At 38.1% G+C, this 21,457-nt stretch overlaps 2 protein-coding genes across 6 annotated transcripts in view; both read left to right on the top strand.

Moving 5' to 3' along the window:
• plcb4b (phospholipase C, beta 4b) overlaps positions 1-9,167 on the top strand; it is an 81,271-nt gene extending 72,104 nt beyond the window's left edge. For 4 of the 5 annotated variants that reach the window (XM_088324890.1, XM_088324891.1, XM_088324889.1 and 1 more), the window contains 12 exons: positions 165-253; positions 319-475; positions 1,172-1,221; positions 1,291-1,356; positions 1,437-1,552; positions 2,688-2,763; positions 2,839-3,014; positions 5,072-5,173; positions 5,337-5,394; positions 5,467-5,553; positions 5,704-5,737; positions 7,388-9,167. In XM_088324890.1, the coding sequence (XP_088181016.1) occupies positions 165-253; positions 319-475; positions 1,172-1,221; positions 1,291-1,356; positions 1,437-1,552; positions 2,688-2,763; positions 2,839-3,014; positions 5,072-5,173; positions 5,337-5,394; positions 5,467-5,553; positions 5,704-5,737; positions 7,388-7,464 (1,088 nt within the window). In that variant the 3' untranslated portion in view covers positions 7,465-9,167. The remainder of the gene's footprint in view (positions 1-164; positions 254-318; positions 476-1,171; positions 1,222-1,290; positions 1,357-1,436; positions 1,553-2,687; positions 2,764-2,838; positions 3,015-5,071; positions 5,174-5,336; positions 5,395-5,466; positions 5,554-5,703; positions 5,738-7,387) is intronic. The other variant, XM_088324893.1, reaches the window with a different exon arrangement.
• Positions 9,168-11,328: 2,161 nt separating this feature from the next.
• On the top strand, positions 11,329-21,305 carry lamp5 (lysosome associated membrane protein 5). Its single transcript, XM_088325107.1, has 6 exons — positions 11,329-11,700; positions 12,813-12,994; positions 14,248-14,379; positions 15,668-15,764; positions 17,225-17,413; positions 19,049-21,305. The coding sequence occupies exons 1-6, from the start codon at positions 11,649-11,651 to the stop codon at positions 19,234-19,236; spliced, it is 840 nt and encodes a 279-aa protein (XP_088181233.1). The 5' UTR covers positions 11,329-11,648; the 3' UTR covers positions 19,237-21,305.
• The last annotated feature ends 152 nt before the right edge of the window (positions 21,306-21,457 follow it).

The following is a 21,457-nucleotide window of genomic DNA, read 5'->3' on the forward strand; positions in this document are numbered from 1 at the left end:
GACAAAAAAGGTAGCTTTCAGCTTCAACATGGTGGGCGACCCCTGCTCTAAAATGTTCCAAAATTTCCTTTAAAATTCTAAAGTTTGACAAAATAATAGTTTCTTAAATGTCTAAATATTTAGAGGGATACGAATTTAAACATTCATACATTATTCTGCCGTAGCTATCGTCGATGCTCTATCCGACCCGAAGAAGTTTTTGACCATCGCGGAGAAAAGGGCCGACCAGATGAAAGCCCTCGGCATCGACACGGTAACTTTACACATGCCAATCACACCCAGCCGTCTTCAAAAACCGAATTTGCTTCTTACTCTCAGAACGACATCGCTGACGTCCCCAGCGGCAGCTCCAAAAACGACAAAAAGGGAAAAGGCAAAGGGGACGCAGTGAAGGCCAATGTGACGCCGCAGACAAGCTCTGACGCGGCCCAGACCTCCAACGCTGCTCAGAACAACACTGCTGAGGCCAAGAAAGGTAGAAGCATTTGTAATATTTTAAAGGTATTGGAAAATAGATTTTTTTTTGATCAGGCACTGAATGTGTAGTATTCCTTCCCATAATTAAATATGTTGCAAAATATTCCTTGCCCCGGGGGCCTCGAGAAATTTAGTCTCATAGCTGATTCATCTGACTTGTTTGCGGCAGGGCTGTGACATCATTGAAGGAACACAACACTTTCAAAATGGTGAATTCCGTTAACACAACATGTGAGGTAGCTCGTAAACAGCAAGTGCATACTGCTCTTTTTAGCTTGGAGGTAGGCTTTTCGTTTGTGTTTTTCGTTCGTGTTGCTGTTGGTATAATTTTGACTGGCTTCCTGATAGTGTCAGGGTTGCTGAGGGCTTTCCTGTTGTGTTTGCTACCAGTTAACCCCTTCGTGGTACCATTTACTGCAGCTTCCTGCGACACAACGCTTAGGCAATCTACACAAAAAAGACCAAAATTTCACTGAAAACGCTCGCAACCTACTCAACTAATCAACACGTTAAACAATATGGCTTGTTTGGGGGCTGGTGTTTCTCTAGTGACGTGACAGCTCAGGACGACAAAGACATGCTGTCTTTAAAATGCATTATCTCGGAAAATGATCTGAATATACAGATTGTATGCAAAAAAACGTAATATTTCCTCACTGGGATTACAAACAAACAAGAGTGTTTTCGCTTGCAGATAATGCGTTGGTTCCCAATGTCAACATCGAGGACCTGAAGCAAATGAAGGTACTGGAAAAAAAGATTTAAAACTAAATAAGAATAGAAATAAGTGAGTAACATGTATTCCTCTGGCAGACACATCTCAAACTCATCAAAAAGCAACAGAAAGAACTGAGCGCGCTCAAGAAGAAACACTTAAAGGTGAGTGACAAAACGCTCTGATGCATTCTCCTTCTACTGCATATCAATGTGTTGTTTTTTGTTTTTTTTTGTCTTCCTAGGATCAAAACGTAATGCAGAAAGCACACTCAACGCAGGTGGACAAGATGGGGTCGGCACACGACAAGGAGAAGAGCACACTCGAGAAGCTGCTCGAGAAAGCCATTAAGAAACGAGGGTACGCTCATATCACTGTGAAAATTGTGATTTTTCTTAATTGATTGGGTGTGTGATTTAAAAAAAAATGTATATAGATTAAACCTTCAAAGTAACTGTGGGTGTTATTTCACAAACTGCCAGGCTTTCTGCTTCCTGAGATATTTCTCTCACTTTTTTTCTCACTTAGCCAATTAAAAAAGAGCTTTATTTTAGTTCTGTCACAGTAGAATTGCAGGAAATTGCCCAATTTGATCTTTTTGTTCAGTAACTTTACTTTTTTTGTAGTAGTCAGCCAGATAACTAACATTCATCCATATCAGTAGGTGGCAGCACATTACCACGTTTTCTTTATATGCTAATTATCTGCTCATGCGATACAGGTGTATATACATACTAACTTATTTTAGTTTAAGAAGCTGTTTATGATTGCGCTACAAAATATGATAAAATACATTAAATACATTTACAATCTTGCACATGATTTTGCTGATTTTAATCATTGTCTTATTTTACAAAAAAAATAGAATGAAGTAAAAACAATTTATCAGATCGTTTTTGCTCATTTAAAGTATTATAATATGATATTTTTCTACAAAAACAAGATAAAAATATAGTAAAACGGGTTGAATATAGAAATATCCCAAATAATTGATAAAATAGATAAATGAATGAAAACTTGCGTTAATACAATAATAAGAAAAAACTTTGCAATGTCAATTTAGGGCTCCTGATAAATTTAAGATCCATGTTTTGGTTTCCCAAACATGAAACTGCTTCCAAGGGCTTTACAGTACAATAAAATTCAGTAGCCTCTGGAAAAGCCTGATCCCCTCTGACATCACCCTCCCAAATAACAGGCCCCTCAGACCCATTCAATCAATCTACCATTGTTGTCCCACACTATCATATTTGTTTGTCATTCTGCTGTTTCTTTTTTTGTAATGTAACGTTTGTTATTTCCACCTGGTAAAGTCGGTGGGAATGAATTTCCCTAAGCTGACCAATAAAATAAATCTATGTCTCATTTAAAGTATTGATTTTCAAACATTTTTGACAGACGGTGTGCCGCAAGATTTGATTAATGATAAAAAAGTGTGCCTCATCTCAGAAAAGGTTGGTTCCTAGTTACTAGATGGATGTTTGTAATCCCACAGGGAAAACAATTGCCAAGAACTGAAGAAAGAAACCGAAGACAAGATCCAAACGCTGGTTAGCGATCACAAAGCCAAGGTGCGATATCTGTACCGCTGACTTTGCAGTTTTTAGTTACAACTCCTGCTTGACAGGTTTTTGTTTTGTTTTCAGATGAAGGACATCTCGGCAAAACACACCAAGGAATGGTCGGAGCTAATCAGCGGCCATGGAAAAGAAGAACAGGAGGTGAAGGACGCTCACGTCACGCAGCAATGCGATCACCTCAAGAAGTTGCTGAGCAGCCTGCAGGAGCAGCAGACAGGACAGCTCAAAATCATACATGACCGGTTAGAAATTACATTCTTTATCGTGAATAATCGGGAAGTAGGACTGAGGCTGAAAAGCTACAGGCCTGCTAGCTTTAAAGGGATTACAAAAGACCATTTTTCTTTTCAATTTCACACAGAACGTGCAGTGTTCCTCCCCATAACTCTGCAGATATGTTCTAAAATTTTGCACGTGCCATGGATCTCTAAAATTTAATTCTCAGAGTTGACAGTTGACCTTATATCCCCTTGAGCTGTGACGTCACTGGGTGACCAAAAGGACTCAAAACCATAGCTTGTTGAAAAACAGACGGCGATTTAGTAATCAGCACATGAATAGCGGTTATCCTGGGTACCTAGTGCATGTTTTTGTTCAGCCAGCGCTCCCGGTTATCCTGGCTACCTACTGCATGTTTTTGTTCAGCCAGCCTCCTGTTATCTTCTGCCGATTGGTCCTAGTTCATCCTCTATAGCATCCGGCTTGCCTGATTATTCGGTTTCTTTATGGCTGGGTTTGTGTTTGTTGCCGTGAATATTTTTGTTGTCGTTGGCTCCTGGTTATCCTGGCTGCCTACTGCATATTTTTGCTCAGCCAGCCTCCTGTTTTTTCCGCCGATTGGTCCCGGTTTGTTCTCTATAGCATCCGGCTTGCGTGCCAGGATTGTTTGGTATATTTACGTCCGGGTTCGTGTTTGTTGCCGTGGTAGTTTTTTTGTTGTTGTTGTTGGCTCCTGGTTATCCTGGCTGCTTACTGCATGTTTTTTGGTCGGCCAGCCTCCCGTTATCTTCTGCCGATCGGTTGCGGTTTGGTCTCTGGCAGCTGGTTAGCCTGCTGTGTCCCTGCTGATTCAGCCCCTGTGAGCTCTGTGTGTTATTATTGCGGTTTAGCCCCATTTTGTCTGCTTGCCATTTGTTGTACCATTGCAGCACCCATCCGTGACGCAACGCCTAGGCATTCTCCACAAAAACTACCAAAACTATGCTTGAAACACTCAAACCAATTTTGACTAAGTAACATGTAAAGCAATCTGGCAACTGGCTTGCTAGGGTGCTTGGGTTCATCAGATGACGTCACAGCTCAGGAAGTCAAAAAAACGAGACAGACTGTCTTCAAAATGCATTATCTCAGAAAATAATAGCACTATACCAATTATATATATATATATATATATATATATATATATATATATATTTTATGGTACCATGTACTACTTTCTTTTTTTATGATTTAGAAATTGGGTATCGTTACCTTGGGCTACTGAAATATAGTCAACCGGCTGCAAATAACCCTTGCTTTACATCTTTAACTTTTGAGTTAAAGCATCTTTAAAGCTTTAATCGCTAAATCTAAAGCTGAATCAAAGCTGAAACACACGTGTCAAAGCAACTTGAATGCCAAATACAAAGTTAAAAGTGTCTTTGATGCTTTAACTCAAAGTTCAAGCTAATACAAACATTTAATTCAAAAGTTACCCTCCTTTAATGTTTTAATTCCAGAGTTAAGTAGCTTTAATGCTTTAACTCAATATCTGGATCGCATTCAAAGGTCAACACGAGGGTGAAAGTAACTTTAATGCTTCAAATTAAACTAAATTAAAGCATCTTAAACGTTTGAAGTCAAGAGCTAAAACTGGTTCAACGCTTAAACAGAGTTAAAGCAACTTTGACACCTTAAACTCAAAGGTAAAGCAGTTGTAAACATTCAATTAAATTGTTAAATCTTCTTTAAACCCTTAATTCTAATGTTAAAGCAGCGTTAATGCTTTAACTCATAGTTAAAGCCGCTTTAATGCTTTAACTCATAGTTAAAGCATTTTAAACCTTTAATTCAATAGTTGAATTAAAGGTTTAAAATGCTATTCTTGAGGTAAAACGCCTTTAATGCTTTAACTTGAAGTAAAACTTTCTTTAAAGCTTTAACAAAAGAGCCATAGCGGCTTCAAAGGTATTTTTTCTTGACAAGAACGAAGATTGCAGAGCTAATTAGCTCAGAGCATTGTTCTTTGCAAAGGTTTAAAGCAAAATCCTTTTTTTCTGAACTTTTCTGAACAATATTTCTGTTCTTTGCCGTGTCACAGGGAGAAAAAAGAGATGCGGGCCAACCAGGCCAAGATGTCCATGGAGAACAGCAAAGCCATCAGCCAGGACAAGAGCATCAAAAACAAGGCAGAGAGGGAAAGGTGAAAAAACACAGACACACACGACTGAGTAGGATGCTTGTTCTGTGTCAGGCCATCGGAAACGTCTCGGGGTCCAGCGCGTCCAAGGACAACATTCATCATTTAACCTTAAACGTAAACACATCCTCCATTTTAAGCGCGCCCCCGCCATCTTGATTTGCAGGAGAGTGCGAGAATTGAACAGCAGCAACACCAAGAAGTTCATGGATGAGAGGAAAAGGGTGCGTGTCAAAATCACACACTCATGTGCAGGGGACATATCCTGTTTTACATGTTTTCTTGTGTGTGGTTAGTTGGCCATGAAGCATCAGAAGGAAATGGAGCAGCTGGAGAAGAACCAGAAAGAACAGGTGGAGAAACTGGAAAAGTTCAATGAACAGGTACAAGAAAGTCGCACTTTTATTTTGAAAAGTCATTAGGTGCACTCAACAACATTCAATCCAGCCATCCATGTGTGTATACATGTAGGACATGTATGTATTTTTTGGGTTTCTTTTTCTTTTTAATATGATTTCCTTCTCCCGGCACAGCTTTTGGCATCACATCATGCAAACAAACAAAAAGGTAGGAATTTTCCTTTCACGTTTTCATTTCATTTTGGTTCTTCAAACTCATTTTTACTGAAGGCCACATCAGTGTAATGGCTGTCCTCAAAGGGTGTGGTGTATTTTATAAACGGAATTGATATGTAAATAAATCTAACTCCTCTTTTGTGTAAAATAACTCTGAATGTATTCATTATTCAGGTCACAAACATTAAAAATACGTCACTACACGTATACAGTGTAATATGTTCTAAATTATACACAGTCCAATATACAAGAGAAAATCCATCTTATTTATCTTAATACTGTATTTTTATGTTCTATAAGTGTTTGAATGTGTTTTTAGTGCTCAAGAATATGCATTTTAAATCTCTTTAGTGTTAATCTGAATGCTTTTGGGAGGCTGGGAACAAATTGTGTTTTCATGTCAGGAAAGTGTGCTCGGGACACGGGAATTCTTCTTGCAATATCTTTTTGTTCTTGTAAGTTTGTTCATTAGCTGCCTAGCTAGAAAAAATGAGATACTTGGGAGTAACCATGTATGAATTGATTTATTCGTTTTACTGGGAAACCAGATGTCGTAATCTTAATTTATGCAACCATAGCTCTTACTTTAGTTTAAATTCCATGATCTAATTTTCCAGTGTGCTTTATGTATAAAAAATATAACATATATATCATGGAGGGGCGCGCCTTACATTGCTGAATATATGGTAGTACAGACACTGCCCTACTTACGAACGAGACGATCGTTCATAAGTTTAATTTATTTGTACGTTGCTTCAGCACTATATTTTGTATGTTTAAGGTTTATATAAGTATGTGTAAGGCTTGTATAGGTAAACTGGATTGTTGTGTATTAAGAAATAAACGTTAAATAAAATGATATAAGATAAATAAAGTGAAGTTTAACTTACTTTTGGGAGATAAGCTACAAGAGGTCCTCCTCTGTGTTAGAGAGTGGCTGGAAAAAAAGCGATCCAAGTATTTTCTTAACAGCATCAAGCTTTCTTATTCCACTTTAGTTTCAAAACAAACGGGTCGCCTCTTCTTTGCACTTTACACCAAATGTATTGAAGGGATGCACGAGATATTAAACAATAAAAATGTCAACGTTCTTAGCGCGCTGGAGATACAGTACATAATGTTTACACACGAACTAGGAAGTAGAAGCCGGATTTCTTCTTCGGGGTGGATGCTGGGTGACCTCTCACAGCGCCACCACATGCTAGTAGAGGCAGAAAGAAGCACTACAGTACTGTCCTGTACTTGGAAAAAGGTGCACATAATACAAAATCTAACTTACAGCAATGTCCGGATATTTTATGACATCCCGAAAAAAATGTATCTACCGTTTTTCGTAAATAGAATCGTCGCAAGTAGGGGGGAGCGTCTGTACTTTTTGCCCCACGTTATATTTTTAACATTTGCGTTTAGCAGGCCGTATGAAAAAGCCCGAGGGGCCGCACATGGTCTGCGCTCCTCTGTTTGCCCAGCCCTGGTTTAGGGTCCAATTTGATTGACTTAAGATTGTGGTCATTATATTAAAAACTGGGGCGGTCAGTGTCACAAAAAGCCTACTAGAACATCTTAAAAGTCGTCTTCTTCACGTGTCCTTAATTATTTGGGCAGAAATAATTTCACGCTGCCTTTGCATTTGTGTTTAAAGGCAAAGGACACGCAGCAGATGGTCAAGTTGGAGGCGGAGACGGAGCTCCGGCCTGCCACGTTGGTGTGAGCGCTTGACAAACACACACAAAAAAAAGCACCCCGAAACACACAAAGACACACACAAAAACACTGTAGCCGCCCTACAACACCATTTAGCTTTGAAACTGTGCACACAAACACTTTGTATGTGACCTGATTGGAATGTAGCACTGTTTGTACAATCACACTTGATTTCAATGCTGTTTTTTTTCTCTTATTTTGTTGAAGAGCAAACCCAGAAATGTTGGCAATACTGATTTTTTTTTTTTAATTTTTATTTATTTAAACAATTCGAAATTGATCGTCAAGAGAATCATTTCGTGGTTAGATATTTTTTTCTGATCAATTGTTTGATGCTAAACAAATGGGTCATAATTCTGATTTTCTGCCATGTTTACCTTATAGGCTGTTGTATTAAATTTCCCTCCTAGAAAATCTACCAAATGTTTTCCAAAAACGAGGCTAGGCAAAGTCAACTGAATTTGATTAATTGTATTTTTTTTTTTGGGCATAAAAAAACATAATAAAATATTCAGATTGGTTGAATTTTTTTAAACACATTTTAAAAATCTATTTCATTAATGAGATGCAATCAGGAATGACAAAAAAAATTGCCCACCCTTAAAGGGACAGTGTGTATTAGTAAGATCCCTCTAGTGGTAAATAAAAAATATCTTTCATTAAAAAACAATATTGATTTGAATAATAAGCACAAATATATGAACCGACATAGAAACATGTATTCTTTTTAAATACTAGTAGGTCGAGAATTTAGCATTTATTTTCACAATCCCAGCCTAAAGGGACCTGACACAATTGTCATCCATTTTGTTTCTACGGGTTCCCAAAATCCCCAAAAAGGTTGGGTATTTGGTCACCTTGAGTCTCCGTAGTTTGTATTATTGTGCTTTTTAGCACTTGTTTTCAGGTTCAGTTCACTACACAATACAGCGACATCTAGTGGTCAAATACTACACACCGTCCCTTTAAAAAAAAAAAATATATATCTTTTTAAGACTTTTTGGCCTTTTGCGTATTTTTTTCTGATTTTCTGATGTTTTAAGATTTAGGTCGCACTATACCATGCAGCATCATCTAGTAGTCAAATAATACACTGTCCCTTTAATGTAACACAACATCTCCCTGAAAAACTACAAAAATGGCCAGCAAAATCAGGACGCCGTCCGTTTTTTTTTTCCTGTCCTTTTTTCGACGGATTGATACGAGCTGAGGGCACGCCCCTCGATAAACAAGAGAGACTAGATAAAAAGTGCATTTCTTTTATTTTGTTTTGTCGTTTTCAAACGTGCCACTCTGTGTCTGTCGGGATTGTTTTAACTTATTTGAGCGAACTTCAATGCCAAATTCAAGGGGTTATTTATATGGAGATCTCTATATACATATATATAAATAAATGAACATATATATTATATATATTAGATATGATGTGTAGTTGAAATGTTTGTTAGACGCTTTTTCTCTCTTCTTTTTTGTTTTTTTGCACTTGTCTTTCCAGTCTGTCCGGAAGCAAAACTTATTTTTGCAAATGTTTTCCACTTCTTCTTTTTTTCCTTAACTGTATCTTTGCAACCAACCATGTGTGAGTGTGTTCTTCTTTTTGTTTTGTTTTGTATTTCTATTGTACTCTTGAAGTTATTAGCGAAGACGACGCGGTTGTTACCCGGCTCCTTTAATACTGTTTTATAGTATGTGTATCAATAAATGACAGTGGAACATGGGGACTAAAAATGTCCGGCTTAAACTCTTTTTAAAAAAAAACAAAACACAATTTATGCATTTTTACTCTCCACTCGGTGACAAAAATCTTACTGTTTTCAATGAGAGTCTTCCTATGTCTGTCATGTACCAGAACTGGATCAGGACCGAAATGCGTGAGGTTACTCACACAAGCCTTTTATTTTAGGGGAAATAGGGAGTCATGCACGTTAGGCAGCAGTCTGGCTTGAAATGATAATAAGCCAGAGACCGACGAGATCGATACCAATTGCCCGAGTTGATTTCGGACAGATGGGGTCGATAACGGACAGGACGGGACAGACAGGATAGATAATGAAACGGGACAAACTAGACTGGAACGAAAACTTGAGAGAATAATAAACAGGACAAAAATAGACGTGAACAAAACTGGAAACCGACATTAAACGGGACAAAAATAAATGGGAACAATACCGGACAGGGAATACGAACAGGAAACGGGACCGAATCAAAAACCATGTCTTGCGGGGCAGAGGTTCGTTGACGGACTGACAAATGAAAATGAGAGCACTGAGCTTAAATAGACGGAAAGCCAATCTGTCAATGAGCCGCAGCTGGCGCCACCCGGGCGCGGCCAATTGGGCGCCATGGCAACGGTGACAATGTTACTCCTCCCCAATCCTTTTTTGAAATTTCCATACGTGTACATTAAAAAAAAAAATAATCCATCCAGAATTACAAGGAGCTCAAAAACGTAAGAAATCTTGTTTCATCCAGTGGAAAAGCAGGTTTTCCCTTATTCCTGAAGAAAAAATAAACTACATAAAAATCAATCAATGAATTCAGGGCACAGAAACCTTTTATTGTTATTTTTATGGGCCGTGAAAAAAAAACGTTTTTTTCACATAACAAGCAATAAAAATCCTTAGTAATTAAAAAAAAAACATATTAAAAAGCATCAAGAAAGTCCATTGTGGTCTCTTAAACAATCTTCCTTCATGGGCATTGCAAAAATAATATTATTTTTACAAAAAGAAAACAATCAAAAATCCAAAGATGCTTAAAAAAGTATTATATATTAAAATAAATATATTTTTTTAAAATGAGTACAGTAAAGTCCCTAAAAAAAATTATTTTGTAATGAGCAGTGCAAAAAGTTTTCTATTTTTCCACAAAAAATATATGAAAAATCCAACAGATATTCAAAGAAAACAATTATTTACCACTCACCTGATTTTTCAAATGAAAATAATTTTTCATTTGTATATTTGTTTGATTAATACAAGTATAAAACATTGTATTTAATTTTAAACATAATAATGAATGAAATGGTTATCAATAAACATGAAATCGCAACAAAACCAAAAATTTGTCTGAAAAGGGAAAATTATTGACAAATAATATATTAGATAAACAAAATTCAACTTTATTTATCCTTGTGAAACAATACAAAGACAATCAGAAATTATTTTGAAATAAATTATAAAATTAAAAGAAATAAAATATAAGGCACTTTAAAACATTTGCAACAAAACCTAAAAAAAGTTTTAAAAATTGCCAAAAATATATATTTAAAAAAGAGATATTTTTAAAAAGTTGTCTCAAAAAAGAGGTATTAAAAATACATTTTTTTATGGAAATAAAACTTTGAAAATTATCATTTAAAAATTGCAATGAAACCTGAAAAAAGTTTTTCAAAATAGTCAAAAAAAGAGAATGTTTTTTTAAAAACAGGGTATTTTGAAAAATGTACTATAGGAAAATAATTCTTTAACAAAATTGGATCCAAATGATCATTTAAAAAATATGCAAAAAATAAAAAGTTTAAAAAAGTCCTTGTGTAGTATTCAGCTCCATCCTCAGCACGCCGACTCAGAAGAATGAGTGGTTCCATGAGGTTCTGCAGTGTAAGCAAAGGGGGAGGGGCTACACCACATAAACCACCCCACCCCTAAAATATGAAAAGAAAAAAAATCCCTTCCACTCACTTTCCATTGTATTTCCAATTTCCACACCAGACTTCCCCTCGAAAAATCTCCGTTCATCTCCTTTACGGGTGCGCAACTCTTTGAGTAGCGTGTAAAACCTCCTGCGCACTTTTGTGCCGGAGCTGGGGGGGAGGCGGGGGCTTCGAGTGCCTCAGGTGGGGGGTGGGCCGCCTTACCGGGGAGGGGTCACGCTTCACTGGCAACCTGCAGCCGAGCCGAAGAGTCCACTGCGGACATGTGGAGGAAATTTGGGTGCTCAAATTCCACATTTTGTCACTTATCCCTTGCTGTAAACCGGACTGGATTAAGTGTTTCCTTTTTTTTGGTGCATCAGTGAGGATTAGAGGGGAGGTATCCCTCCTCTCTCTCTCTTTCTTCTCTCTCTCTTTCTCTCTCTTGTTCCCCCAGCGTCAGTTTCTCGCTCGACTCAGGTGCCGGCAGTCGCTCTCCGGGTTAGGGTCCTCTCCTCTGGTTGTGGTGAGGGAGGGGCGGGAGGGGGACAGGAACTACTGGAAGATGGGACCAGCCGACTTCAGCACCGCGGACAGCGGACGGCTTCTTTTGATCGGTGAGTGGCAATTGTTGTGTTTTTTGTCTTAAACCAAAAAAAAGTGACTTTTTGTTAAGGTTGGGGGGGTTCTTAGAGACAAATTAGACAGAAAACATTTTGGTGTTGTATTGTTTCTGATTTTCTTGTTTTAAGATGCTGACTGGGCTTTATTATAAGAGGTTGGGGGGTGGAATGTGTGGGTGTGGGGGGGTTTGGTCGTTCGGGGGGTCGGGTATTGGTCCTCATAACTGTTCAGTTAGTGTGTTTTTATCAAACAATTGTAACAAAAGGACAACATATAGCGGGAGAAAATATTTATGCGTTAAATGTATTCAAGTTGGCCTATCTTGATTCACAGGGGCCGCAAATGGCCCGTCAGCCATAGGTTTCCCACTGATCTTTATGTTGACTGCGTCTTTTTCTTGCGGTGGTGTGTGTGCGTGTATGTGTGCGAAAAGTGTGTGTGTCATTTAAAAAAATCACACCATTTACACACAAATGTTAAGTAATTTCAACCCATTTTGATTATTTTCTTTTTGGTGTTTTATGATTTTATCATATTTATTTCTATTGGATTTTATTGTAATTGTATTATTCATTTCCATTGAATTTAATGTATTTTTTCCTGGTTGTTCAATAATTTTTCAAACCTATTTTATTTATTCCTATCGGTTTAAATTTGTTTTTTATTTTGTTGTATCATTTTAATTATGATTTAAATTCAGTTTTATTTTTTTCATTTTATTCAATTATTTCTGTATCGTTTAATTTATTAATTTTCAATTTTATTCAGAGAATTTAATTTTGTATTTTATTTATTTATTTTCATCTATATTACTTGACTTATTATTAATTATTTTTTTATTTTGCCATTTAACAAAAATAAGTTCATTTAATTTAGCCATTTCCATCTAATTTAACTTATTACTTGATTTTTTTTTTCAATTTTATCAAATTATTTTCCCTTTAATTATTTGATTTGCATTTTTTTATTTTCCATTCTAATGTATTTATTATATTTATTTTTTTCCTATTATATTTTATTTTATGTATTTATTTCTATCTTATTTAAATGGATGGCCTCTATTGAGAAAAAAAAAAATGCTGACTGTGCATATTTTTTCGTCCAGTCCTGTCGTTGTTCCTGTCGTTGTCGCTGGGCGAGCAGGAAGGCGAGAACCTTTCGGGTCTTTCGACGGACCCGGACCGGGCCATCTTCGCCGTGAGGGAGAACGGAACCACCTGCCTGATGGTGGAGTTCGCTGTCAAGCTAGTGGTGCCTTACGACGTGCTGGCGCTCAACCGTATCGATGTAAGGGGACGCTCCTAGCTCAATGGTTGAAGCCTTGACTGTAGGGTTGGGGATCTTTCAGAGGCTCACCTTTCAATGAGGATTTGGGGGTACAACATTTGATCATGAAACTATTATTTCGTTATTTTTTTCCAATACTAAAATTTGATATATTTTTAATCAACTGTGCATTTGTTAAAAAAAAGAAAAACAACAATTAAATCATTTCCACTACAGTTTATTTCATAATGGCAAAGGGACAAAAATAGCAGACATATTTCAAGTCTTTCTCTGTTTCTTTTTGATTGAAAATAGAGTTCGTACGGGTGTTTGAAATCCTTAAAATGCGTGAATCTTAATGTTGTGTTTTCAAGGATATAATTGAGGGGAATTGTGTGTGAATGCATGAAATAATTGCCATGTTTCTTAACAATTCTGCCCAAAAAACCGATGCCGCGCTTTCCGTTATTTTTTCCCTTTTATTTAACAGCAGCTGGCATTAGTTTGTATGGCATTGTCCTATGAAGCATCTTCCTCACCCTATTATTCACGCCCAAAACGACAGATGTATGCTACATTTAAACATGGCTCTGTGAATTGTATATGAGGAGAGTTTTGTATCAAAAACATTTTTTTTTTGCATTTTACTCAAGATCTGAAAATCATAAGTCTTGATAAATGCACGCAAAAGATTAAAAATCGCAAGTGAAATTCTGTAATATATTTCTGGCTCCGCAAAAATCATGATTCACACCAGATTTTTTTTCTTTTAATGGTACTGGGGACATTGGAAAATTGGCTTGAAAGTCCTTAAAAAAGTGCTTGAATGAAAAAGGTGTACTCTGCTTCATATGTTCTCTAGTTGATCAATGATATTCAGAAAATACAGCTACTGTTGGTAGCGCTGGGCTCCGGCGACCTCTAGTGGACATATTTAAAAATGCAGATCATTGTTCGCAGCTCATTTTTCCCTTGAGCAGGTCAGATTAAATTAGGGGGCTTGATTTGGCCTGTGGACCCTAGGTCTGACACCCCTATTCTGGACTCATTTCTCTAGAAGGTCATCATAAATGTATCCAGACATCACTACTGTGTTTTGTATTCAGAACGCATGCGTTGTGGAAAAGAGCAGCTCGCCGTTTTCCTCTGTGCCCTACCACCAAAATAAACGAAAAAGCCGCATTTTATTTAAAGCCACAGTGTTTAAAATGTCACTAAAAAATTGCGGTTTGTAGTCCGGAATTTACAGTATAAAATGTCATCCTCTTTTTCAGCTGATCACGGAGCAAGCCTCGTTCACGCTTCCTCGCAGCGCTCACATCGACGGCAAATGCGGCAGCAGCGAATCGGAGATCCACATCAGCTGGAAGAGCGACGCCTACACGCTGCGCATCTTTTTTGCTAAGGTACTTTTAGCGCTCGTCCCCAAACATTATCAACCAAAAGTAAAAAAAACTAAAGTGTTCTTATAAAATTCGCCTAAAATCCCAATCCAAGACGTACCCAAATTGAATGCTGTTGTTAAATTGTTTGGAGAATATGGACGGTTTTTGTCTGTTTTGAGAGGTAAGACTTTTGTCACAAACTGAAATAATCACTGCAAGTGCTACAATCTGACTTGGAACACACAGGGATCTTCTTGCCTGAAATGTTTTTTGCAAATAAAAGCATAGACATGCAAGTGTAGCATGGACATCTTAGCTGGAAAACAGGTGAGACAATAGCTTGAAGCCTTACCTAGTACCTTGTCAAATTTGATCACAATCCAAACAACTAAACATTGTATTTTACACAATTTTCATTTCCAAAAGTGGCCATTTGGCGACAACCGGTTTACAACACGAAAACCTTTGCAAATGCCTATTTTACTTTGGCCTAATTGTTTTAGACATTGTAAAAGAGTTGTAAATGTTTGACTTGTCTTTACAGAAGCCAAATCAATGATTGCGCGTAATAATGCCGCATAAAAATGAATCACGCACGTTATTTTCTCTGATTTGAATACACCCGCCAGAAAACGGCATAAAAATATGTTTGGATTTTCATTGGCTAACCAATGTGTCAATCATCATTCGATTTGATTACTACTGGCCGAAGATATTCGGAGCTACAGGAGGCGATCTTCCTTCAGCCTGCTATTGGTCGAGTGGTGTCAATTGAAAGATCAGAGGCTAATGGGACTACAGGAAGTCCTCTGACGTGTCTGTTTATTTTTAAAGGGGAGTTTTGGAACCAACCGACCAAATTGGTCTCCTTTTAATGTCAATTTGAGCAATTTTCATCCTATTTATTCATGTTTTTAGATTTGTTTTTTTATTTACTGCATTTTGCTTTGTTTAGTTTGTCTTTTATCCTCACGAAGCCATTTCTGCTCTTAAAATCCATTTGTTTATATTGTGATAAGAAAGAGCTAAATAGACTAGCAAATAAAGGCTACTGTACCCAATATTAACATTCATTTTGCCAGGTGTTCAAGTACTTGCAGCTATATCACACAAATAAATTGTTAAAAAATCATGCATTGTGATATCTGGATTTTTCTTTTTAGTTTATCTCTCCTAGACGTGCACCTAAGATGAAAAATTCATCCCCCTCCATGATTTCTAAGTGGGAGAAACGGCATTCTAGCAGAGTGTTCAAATACTTATTTTCTTCACTATGTATAAAACGTGTGTGTATTTTTTTTTTCTGCAGGAGCTTCGTGCAAAAGGTGCGGAGGTGTGGAAAATAAGCAAGGTGCAATTGGTGTACGACACATCGGAGAGCACTCACTTCATCAACGCCTACAACCGTGAGTTCCGGTTTTCGTCTCTTTTCGCTTTTCCCCTACCAGTCCCGTTTTAAATCCAGCTAGCTAGCGCTAACCCCTGAACGCTGTTGGAAACGTACCTGAAAAATAGGAAATAGTTAAGAGTTACTAGTTCATTTGAAAGTAATTACGATTACTGACGCCCAAATGTACTCTTAAAGTAACTAGTTAAAAATGACCATATATATATATATATATATATATATATATATACACACCAGGGGTGTCAAACAGGTGGCCCGCGGGCTGGATCAGGCCCGCTAGGGGATTGAATCCAGCCTGCAGGACAACACTGAGAAAAGCGCAAGAGAAAAACGAGCCGCAGCTGGAAATATGTCCACTCGATGTTGTCAAAGCAAGGTGCCTGTCAAAAATGCTGAACTTGTATCTCTCTCGCTCTCTCTGTCTCTCTTTCTCACTTTCTTTCTCACTTTCTCTCTCTCTCTTTCTCTCTCTGGCTCTGTTTCTTTTTCTCTCTCTCTTTCTCTTGCTCTTTCTTTCCCTCTTTCTCTCTTTCTTTCTTTCTTTCTGTCTTTCTATTCTTTCTCTCTTTCTCTTCTCTTTCTCGTTCTCTCTCTTTCTTGTTCTTTTTCTTTCTCTCTCACTCTCTCTTCATCTGTCTTTCTCTCTCTTTCTTTCTCTCTTCTCTTTCTCTCATCTTTCTCTCTTGTCTTTGTCTTTCTCCTTGTCTCTTCCTCTTTCTTTCTCTTTGTCTCTGTCTTTCTCTTTGAATCTTTATTTGCCTCTCTTTGTCTTTTTACCTTCTTTTGCTCTCTCTTCCTTGTTTTCCTTTCTCTCTTTCTCTTTCTTTGTTCCACACCCTATCCTTTTTTCTCCCTCTCTCTTTTTCTTTCACTTTAATCTACTAGTCCGGCCCCTGAGAGAATGTTTTTTTCTATCATGTGGCCCCCGAGTTAAAATGGGTTTGACCCCCCTGATATATACTATTGAATCCCACCCCCTCAAACTTCTTTAAAATGGCCCCATTATAGAAGAGAACGTGTACACCAACCTGTGGAAGCACTTGCACCCTTCATATTTGTATGCTTGGCTGCATCTGAGACTAAATATTCGGCTCTTTAAATAAATAAAAATGCTGATACCGATATCCATCAAATTACCAAACATCCGTGCCTGATGATCTGTTGACCTCTATTATACACTTACTAGTATATAATAATAATGCAATGATCGATCAGTCGAAAAATGACACTGATCAAGATTGCAACAGGAATCGAACCCGGGCTGCGGCGTTGAGAAAGCTAAAACCTAACTACTATTGATACAGTTGACATAATAAAAGCAGTAGATTATACGTCATTATCACACTACTGTCAGTCATGGTACCAGAGACCAATGTCAGAGAATGTAGAAAAATTATGAATTTACGGCAGCTAGCTAAACTTGTGGATTGTATATTTGTGTTTTGTCTCCCCCGTTAGCGGGCAAGCACACGGCGACCACTCACCGCCTTTCGGCGCTGGTGACTCCGGTCGGCCGCTCCTACGTCTGCACGGCGCAGCAAACGCTAACCCTCATTAGCAGCGACCACCAGAAGGGCGTCACCGTCCACATGTACGACACTCAGATCCAACCCTTCGACATGGCCGCCGATTTCGTCTTCAGCGAGCGTGAGTCGCCAAGTTTTTCGCTGAATTCGTTTGAAGAGGCGAGCGGATTGTTTCTGTATATTTTTATCAAGGAACACACACGTGAATATTCACTTGTTTATTACGAATAGACAGAAAAAAATTGAGCAAAACGCAACATTTGGGACTCAATAATAGAATTGAGGGAAAGAGAGGAAGATGTGAGACATAGAAAGGGGAAAAAAATATTGTTTGCTTAAACTTTTGTTAGAGAAACTTAGGGAACAGTTAGAAGAGGGATGTCAAAGTCATTATAGCTTAAGGGCAATATGGTAGGATAAATACATTCTCACAGGGACTAGTAGATTGAAGAGAAAAAGAGAAAGAAATAGAAGGAGACATGAAGAGAGAGAGAGACAGAGGTAGAGAGAAAGAAAGTAAGAGAAAGTGAAAGAAAGGCATAGAGAGAGACAAAGGGAGAGGGAGGGTGAAAAAGATTAAGAAAGAGACAGGAAGAGATAGAGAGGGACAAAAAGAGAAAGGAAGAAAGAGAAACTGAGAAAGAGAGGAGAGAGATAAAAATAGTATAAGAAACAGGAAGGGAGAAAGAAAAAAGTGACATAGACAAAGCAGAAAGAGTAAAGGGGAAAAGAGAGGGGGGAGAGATACACTGAGAAAGGGAGTGAGAATGAAAGTAAGAAAGGAAGGAAAAAGGGAAGAAAAAAAGAGAAAATGAGAGAGTGAGTGAGAAAGAGGGAAAAAGAGAGAAACACCAAAAAAGAGAGGGAGAATGGAAGAAAGGAGAGAAAAATAGCTAAAGGAAGAGAAAATAAGAGAGGGGAGTGAGAAAGAGGAGAGAAAAAAGAAATTGAGAAATAGACAAAAGGAGGGAATGAGAGAGGGGAAGAGAGAGATTGAGAAAGCGAGTGAGAATGAAAGAAAGAAAGGAGGGAAAAAGAGAAAATGAGAGAGGGGGAGTGAGAAAGAGAGGGAAAAAGAGAGATAGACTGAAAGAGAGGGAGAATGGAAGAAAGGAGAGAGAAAAATAGAAAGAACGAATATAAGGGGGTGAGAAAGAAAAAAAGGATAGAGAAAAATAGATAAAGAAAGAAATGGAGAACAAGACAAAAGGAGAGAATGAGAGAGAGGGGAAGAGAGATAGACTGAGAAAGCGAGTGAGAATGAAAGAAAGAAAGGAGGCAAAAAGAGAAAATGAGAGAGGGGGAGTGAGAAAGAGAGAGAGACAAAGAGAGAACAAGTAAAGGGGGAAAAGAGAGAGGGGAAGAGAGAGAGGGATAGATTGAGATTGAGAATGAAAGAAAGAAAGAAAGAGAAAAAGGAAATAAAAAGAAAATAAGGGCGAGAGGTAGAAAGAAATGGAAAAAGAAAGTAAATGTGAGAAGAGGAGAGAGAAAGATTGAGAAAGAAAGGGAGGGAGGGAGAGAGAGAGAGAAGATGCGAGAGAAAGAAAGAGGGAGACCAAGAGAGGGCAAAAGAAAGAGAATCTCTTCTTGAAACTATCAGGGGAAATGATGGGATCCGAATACTCACACAGCCACTAAAAAGGAGACACAATTCAGTCATTCGCTCCAGTTGAATTCAATTCGTCATCAGAAGGGACTTCCTTGTTGATAGGCGGGTCCTGCTGCCCGGCTAAACTCGCTCTCCCCCCTACAGCGTACAAATGCATCACGGACCAACGTGAGCGCCTGGAGGAGACCCTGCCCCTCATCTTGGGTTTCATCCTGGCGCTGATCATCCTCATCACGCTCACCGTCTACCACTTCCACCTCAAGCTGAGCTCTAGCACTAGCGTGCCGCCGCCGCAGCTGCCGCGCGATCGCTCCATGTACAAGAACATGTAGAAGAAGAACCCGTACTCGCCTTGCATGGATGTCGCCGCCAACAGGCATTTATTCCCTATCCTTAGAATCCGGATTCGAATCGGGCTGAGACTCGTTTAGCCATGGGTGGGGACAAGAGAATTTGTTTTTTAATCACAGTACCCGAAAGTCTCCTTCAGATTTTGTGCTCGGCTGCCAACTCCAAAAACATAGTTTCACCGGGTACCACCGGTGAAAAGGTTAGTGGGCTCATTAAGAGAATAAATAGGCAACTGGTGGAAAAACTAGATTTCACTGGTAGTACTGGTAGCACATAGATGTAGTATCATATAGAGCCGAGTGTCCCGATATCTATGAATTGATGTGGACCAAACCCTAAAAGTTGCAGTCACTCAGAAAAACGTATGTAAGTCGCACTAAAATATTAGTTGTTTGTTTTGTTTTTGTATCGAATATAACGTAGCAGCAAAACAGTTTTAAAAGGCTAGCTTCCATTAGGCGTGGAAGAAGACGCTCATTTTTGATATTAAAAAAAAAAGACAATTGTAACACTCAAACACAAACTTTTAACAAAATTGCAAGTGAAGAAGACGATAATGCTAGCTTTTTTTCAACAAAGATGTTAGCATTTCTCATAGAAACTAACTTCAGTTGATAGGATACTCGTTTCTTGTTTGGGAAATAACGCTAGCGTTTCTCACAGAAGAAGACGATGCTAATATTTAGCATAGAAATAGATCCGCGTAAATTGCTAACAGACTAAGACACCGATAACTTAACGAATTAGAAGATGATGTAAATTTTTAACACAGAAATGGAACGCTAGCATTTCTCACAGAATACGACGTTAATATTTAGCATAGATATAGATACACAGTAAATTGCTAACACACTAAGACACCGATAACGAATTATAAGATGACGTATATTTTTAACACGAAAATAGAACACTAGTATTTCTCACAGAAGAAGACAATGCTAACATTTAGCGTAGAAATAGATCCACGCAAACTTGCTGACAAACGACATCGATAAGTTAACGAATTAGAAGACGTAAATTTTTAACGCAGAAATAGAACGCTAGCGTTTCTCACAGAAGAAGACAATGCTAATATTTAGCGTAGAAATAGATCCACGCTAATTTGCTAACAGACGACACCGATAACTTAACGAATTAGAAGACGTAAATTTTTAACACAGAAATAGAACGCTAACATTTTTCACAGAAGAAGAAGATGCTAGTATTTAGTATAGAAATTGATCCACGCTAAATTGCTAACAAACGACACCGATAACTTAACAAATTAGGAGATGACGTAAATTTTTAACACAGAAATAGAACGCTAGCATTTCTCACAGAATGAGATGACGCTAGCATGTCTCCTGATGCTAATCTTCAGCATGGAAAATTGAATAATTTTCCAATGTCAAAAGTACTCCATGCTCATCTTCAGTGTCGAAAAAGTCAAACCGGGCGTTTCTTTCCCGAGAAAACGGCGCACATTTAAAGCATAGAAGAAGACAAACCTGATTTTCTTCACAGAAGAGGACGCTAGCATTCCTCACAGAAGATGACGATGCTAGCATTTCTCATGAGGCAAATGTTTCACAAACAAAGTTCTTTCCAATAACGGAACAACACAGCGCTGTTTTTGACTAGAGAAAACGTCGATTAATGGTGTAGAAGAAGAATTATTGCCACGGAAAATAATCGGGTTTTTCGAAAGACAATGTTGCCTTCCACGCAGAAATGGAGTGATTTTTGGCATAAGAGAAGCTAGTTTTCGAAAGGAGACACTGTCTTTCCGTGCAGAAGTATAAAATACGGTATTTTTTAAAAAAATGGCGCTCATTTAAGGTGCAGAAGAAGATAACAACATTTCAGCTCGTAAGAAGCTAGTTTTCAAAAGATGATGCTAGCTTTCCACAACTTGTTTTAGGCATAGAAGAAGCTAGTTTTTGAAAGAGGAGGCTAACTTTCTGCGAAGTGGGTGTTGGCTAATTTTTGACATAGAAGAAGAAGCTAGTTTTCGAAAGACGATGCTAGCTTTCCACGACTTGTTTTCAGCATAGAAGACGCTAGCTTTCTGCGAAGGGATGATGGCTAATTCTCGGCATAGAAGAAGAAGCTAGTTTTCGAAAGACGATGCTAGCTTTCCACGACTTGTTTTCAGCATAGAAGAAGCTAGTTTTTGAAAGAGGACGCTAGCTTTCTGCGATGGGATGATGCCTACATCTCGGC

Source organism: Urocampus carinirostris, chromosome 20, assembly GCF_059441175.1.
Source record: "Urocampus carinirostris isolate Australia breed hairy pipefish chromosome 20, RoL_Ucar_1.0, whole genome shotgun sequence".
NCBI lineage: Eukaryota > Metazoa > Chordata > Actinopteri > Syngnathiformes > Syngnathidae > Urocampus > Urocampus carinirostris.

What these genes read in the sequence shown, in the direction of transcription:
- lamp5 (XM_088325107.1), top strand. Translation starts at nt 11,649, where the DNA reads ATGGGACCAGCCGACTTCAGCACCGCGGACAGCGGACGGCTTCTTTTG. An exon ending in TGCGCATCTTTTTTGCTAAG is followed by an intron (nt 14,380 to 15,667) that starts GTACTTTTAGCG and finishes TTTTTTCTGCAG; the next exon opens with GAGCTTCGTGCAAAAGGTGC. An exon ending in CGATTTCGTCTTCAGCGAGC is followed by an intron (nt 17,414 to 19,048) that starts GTGAGTCGCCAA and finishes TCCCCCCTACAG; the next exon opens with CGTACAAATGCATCACGGAC.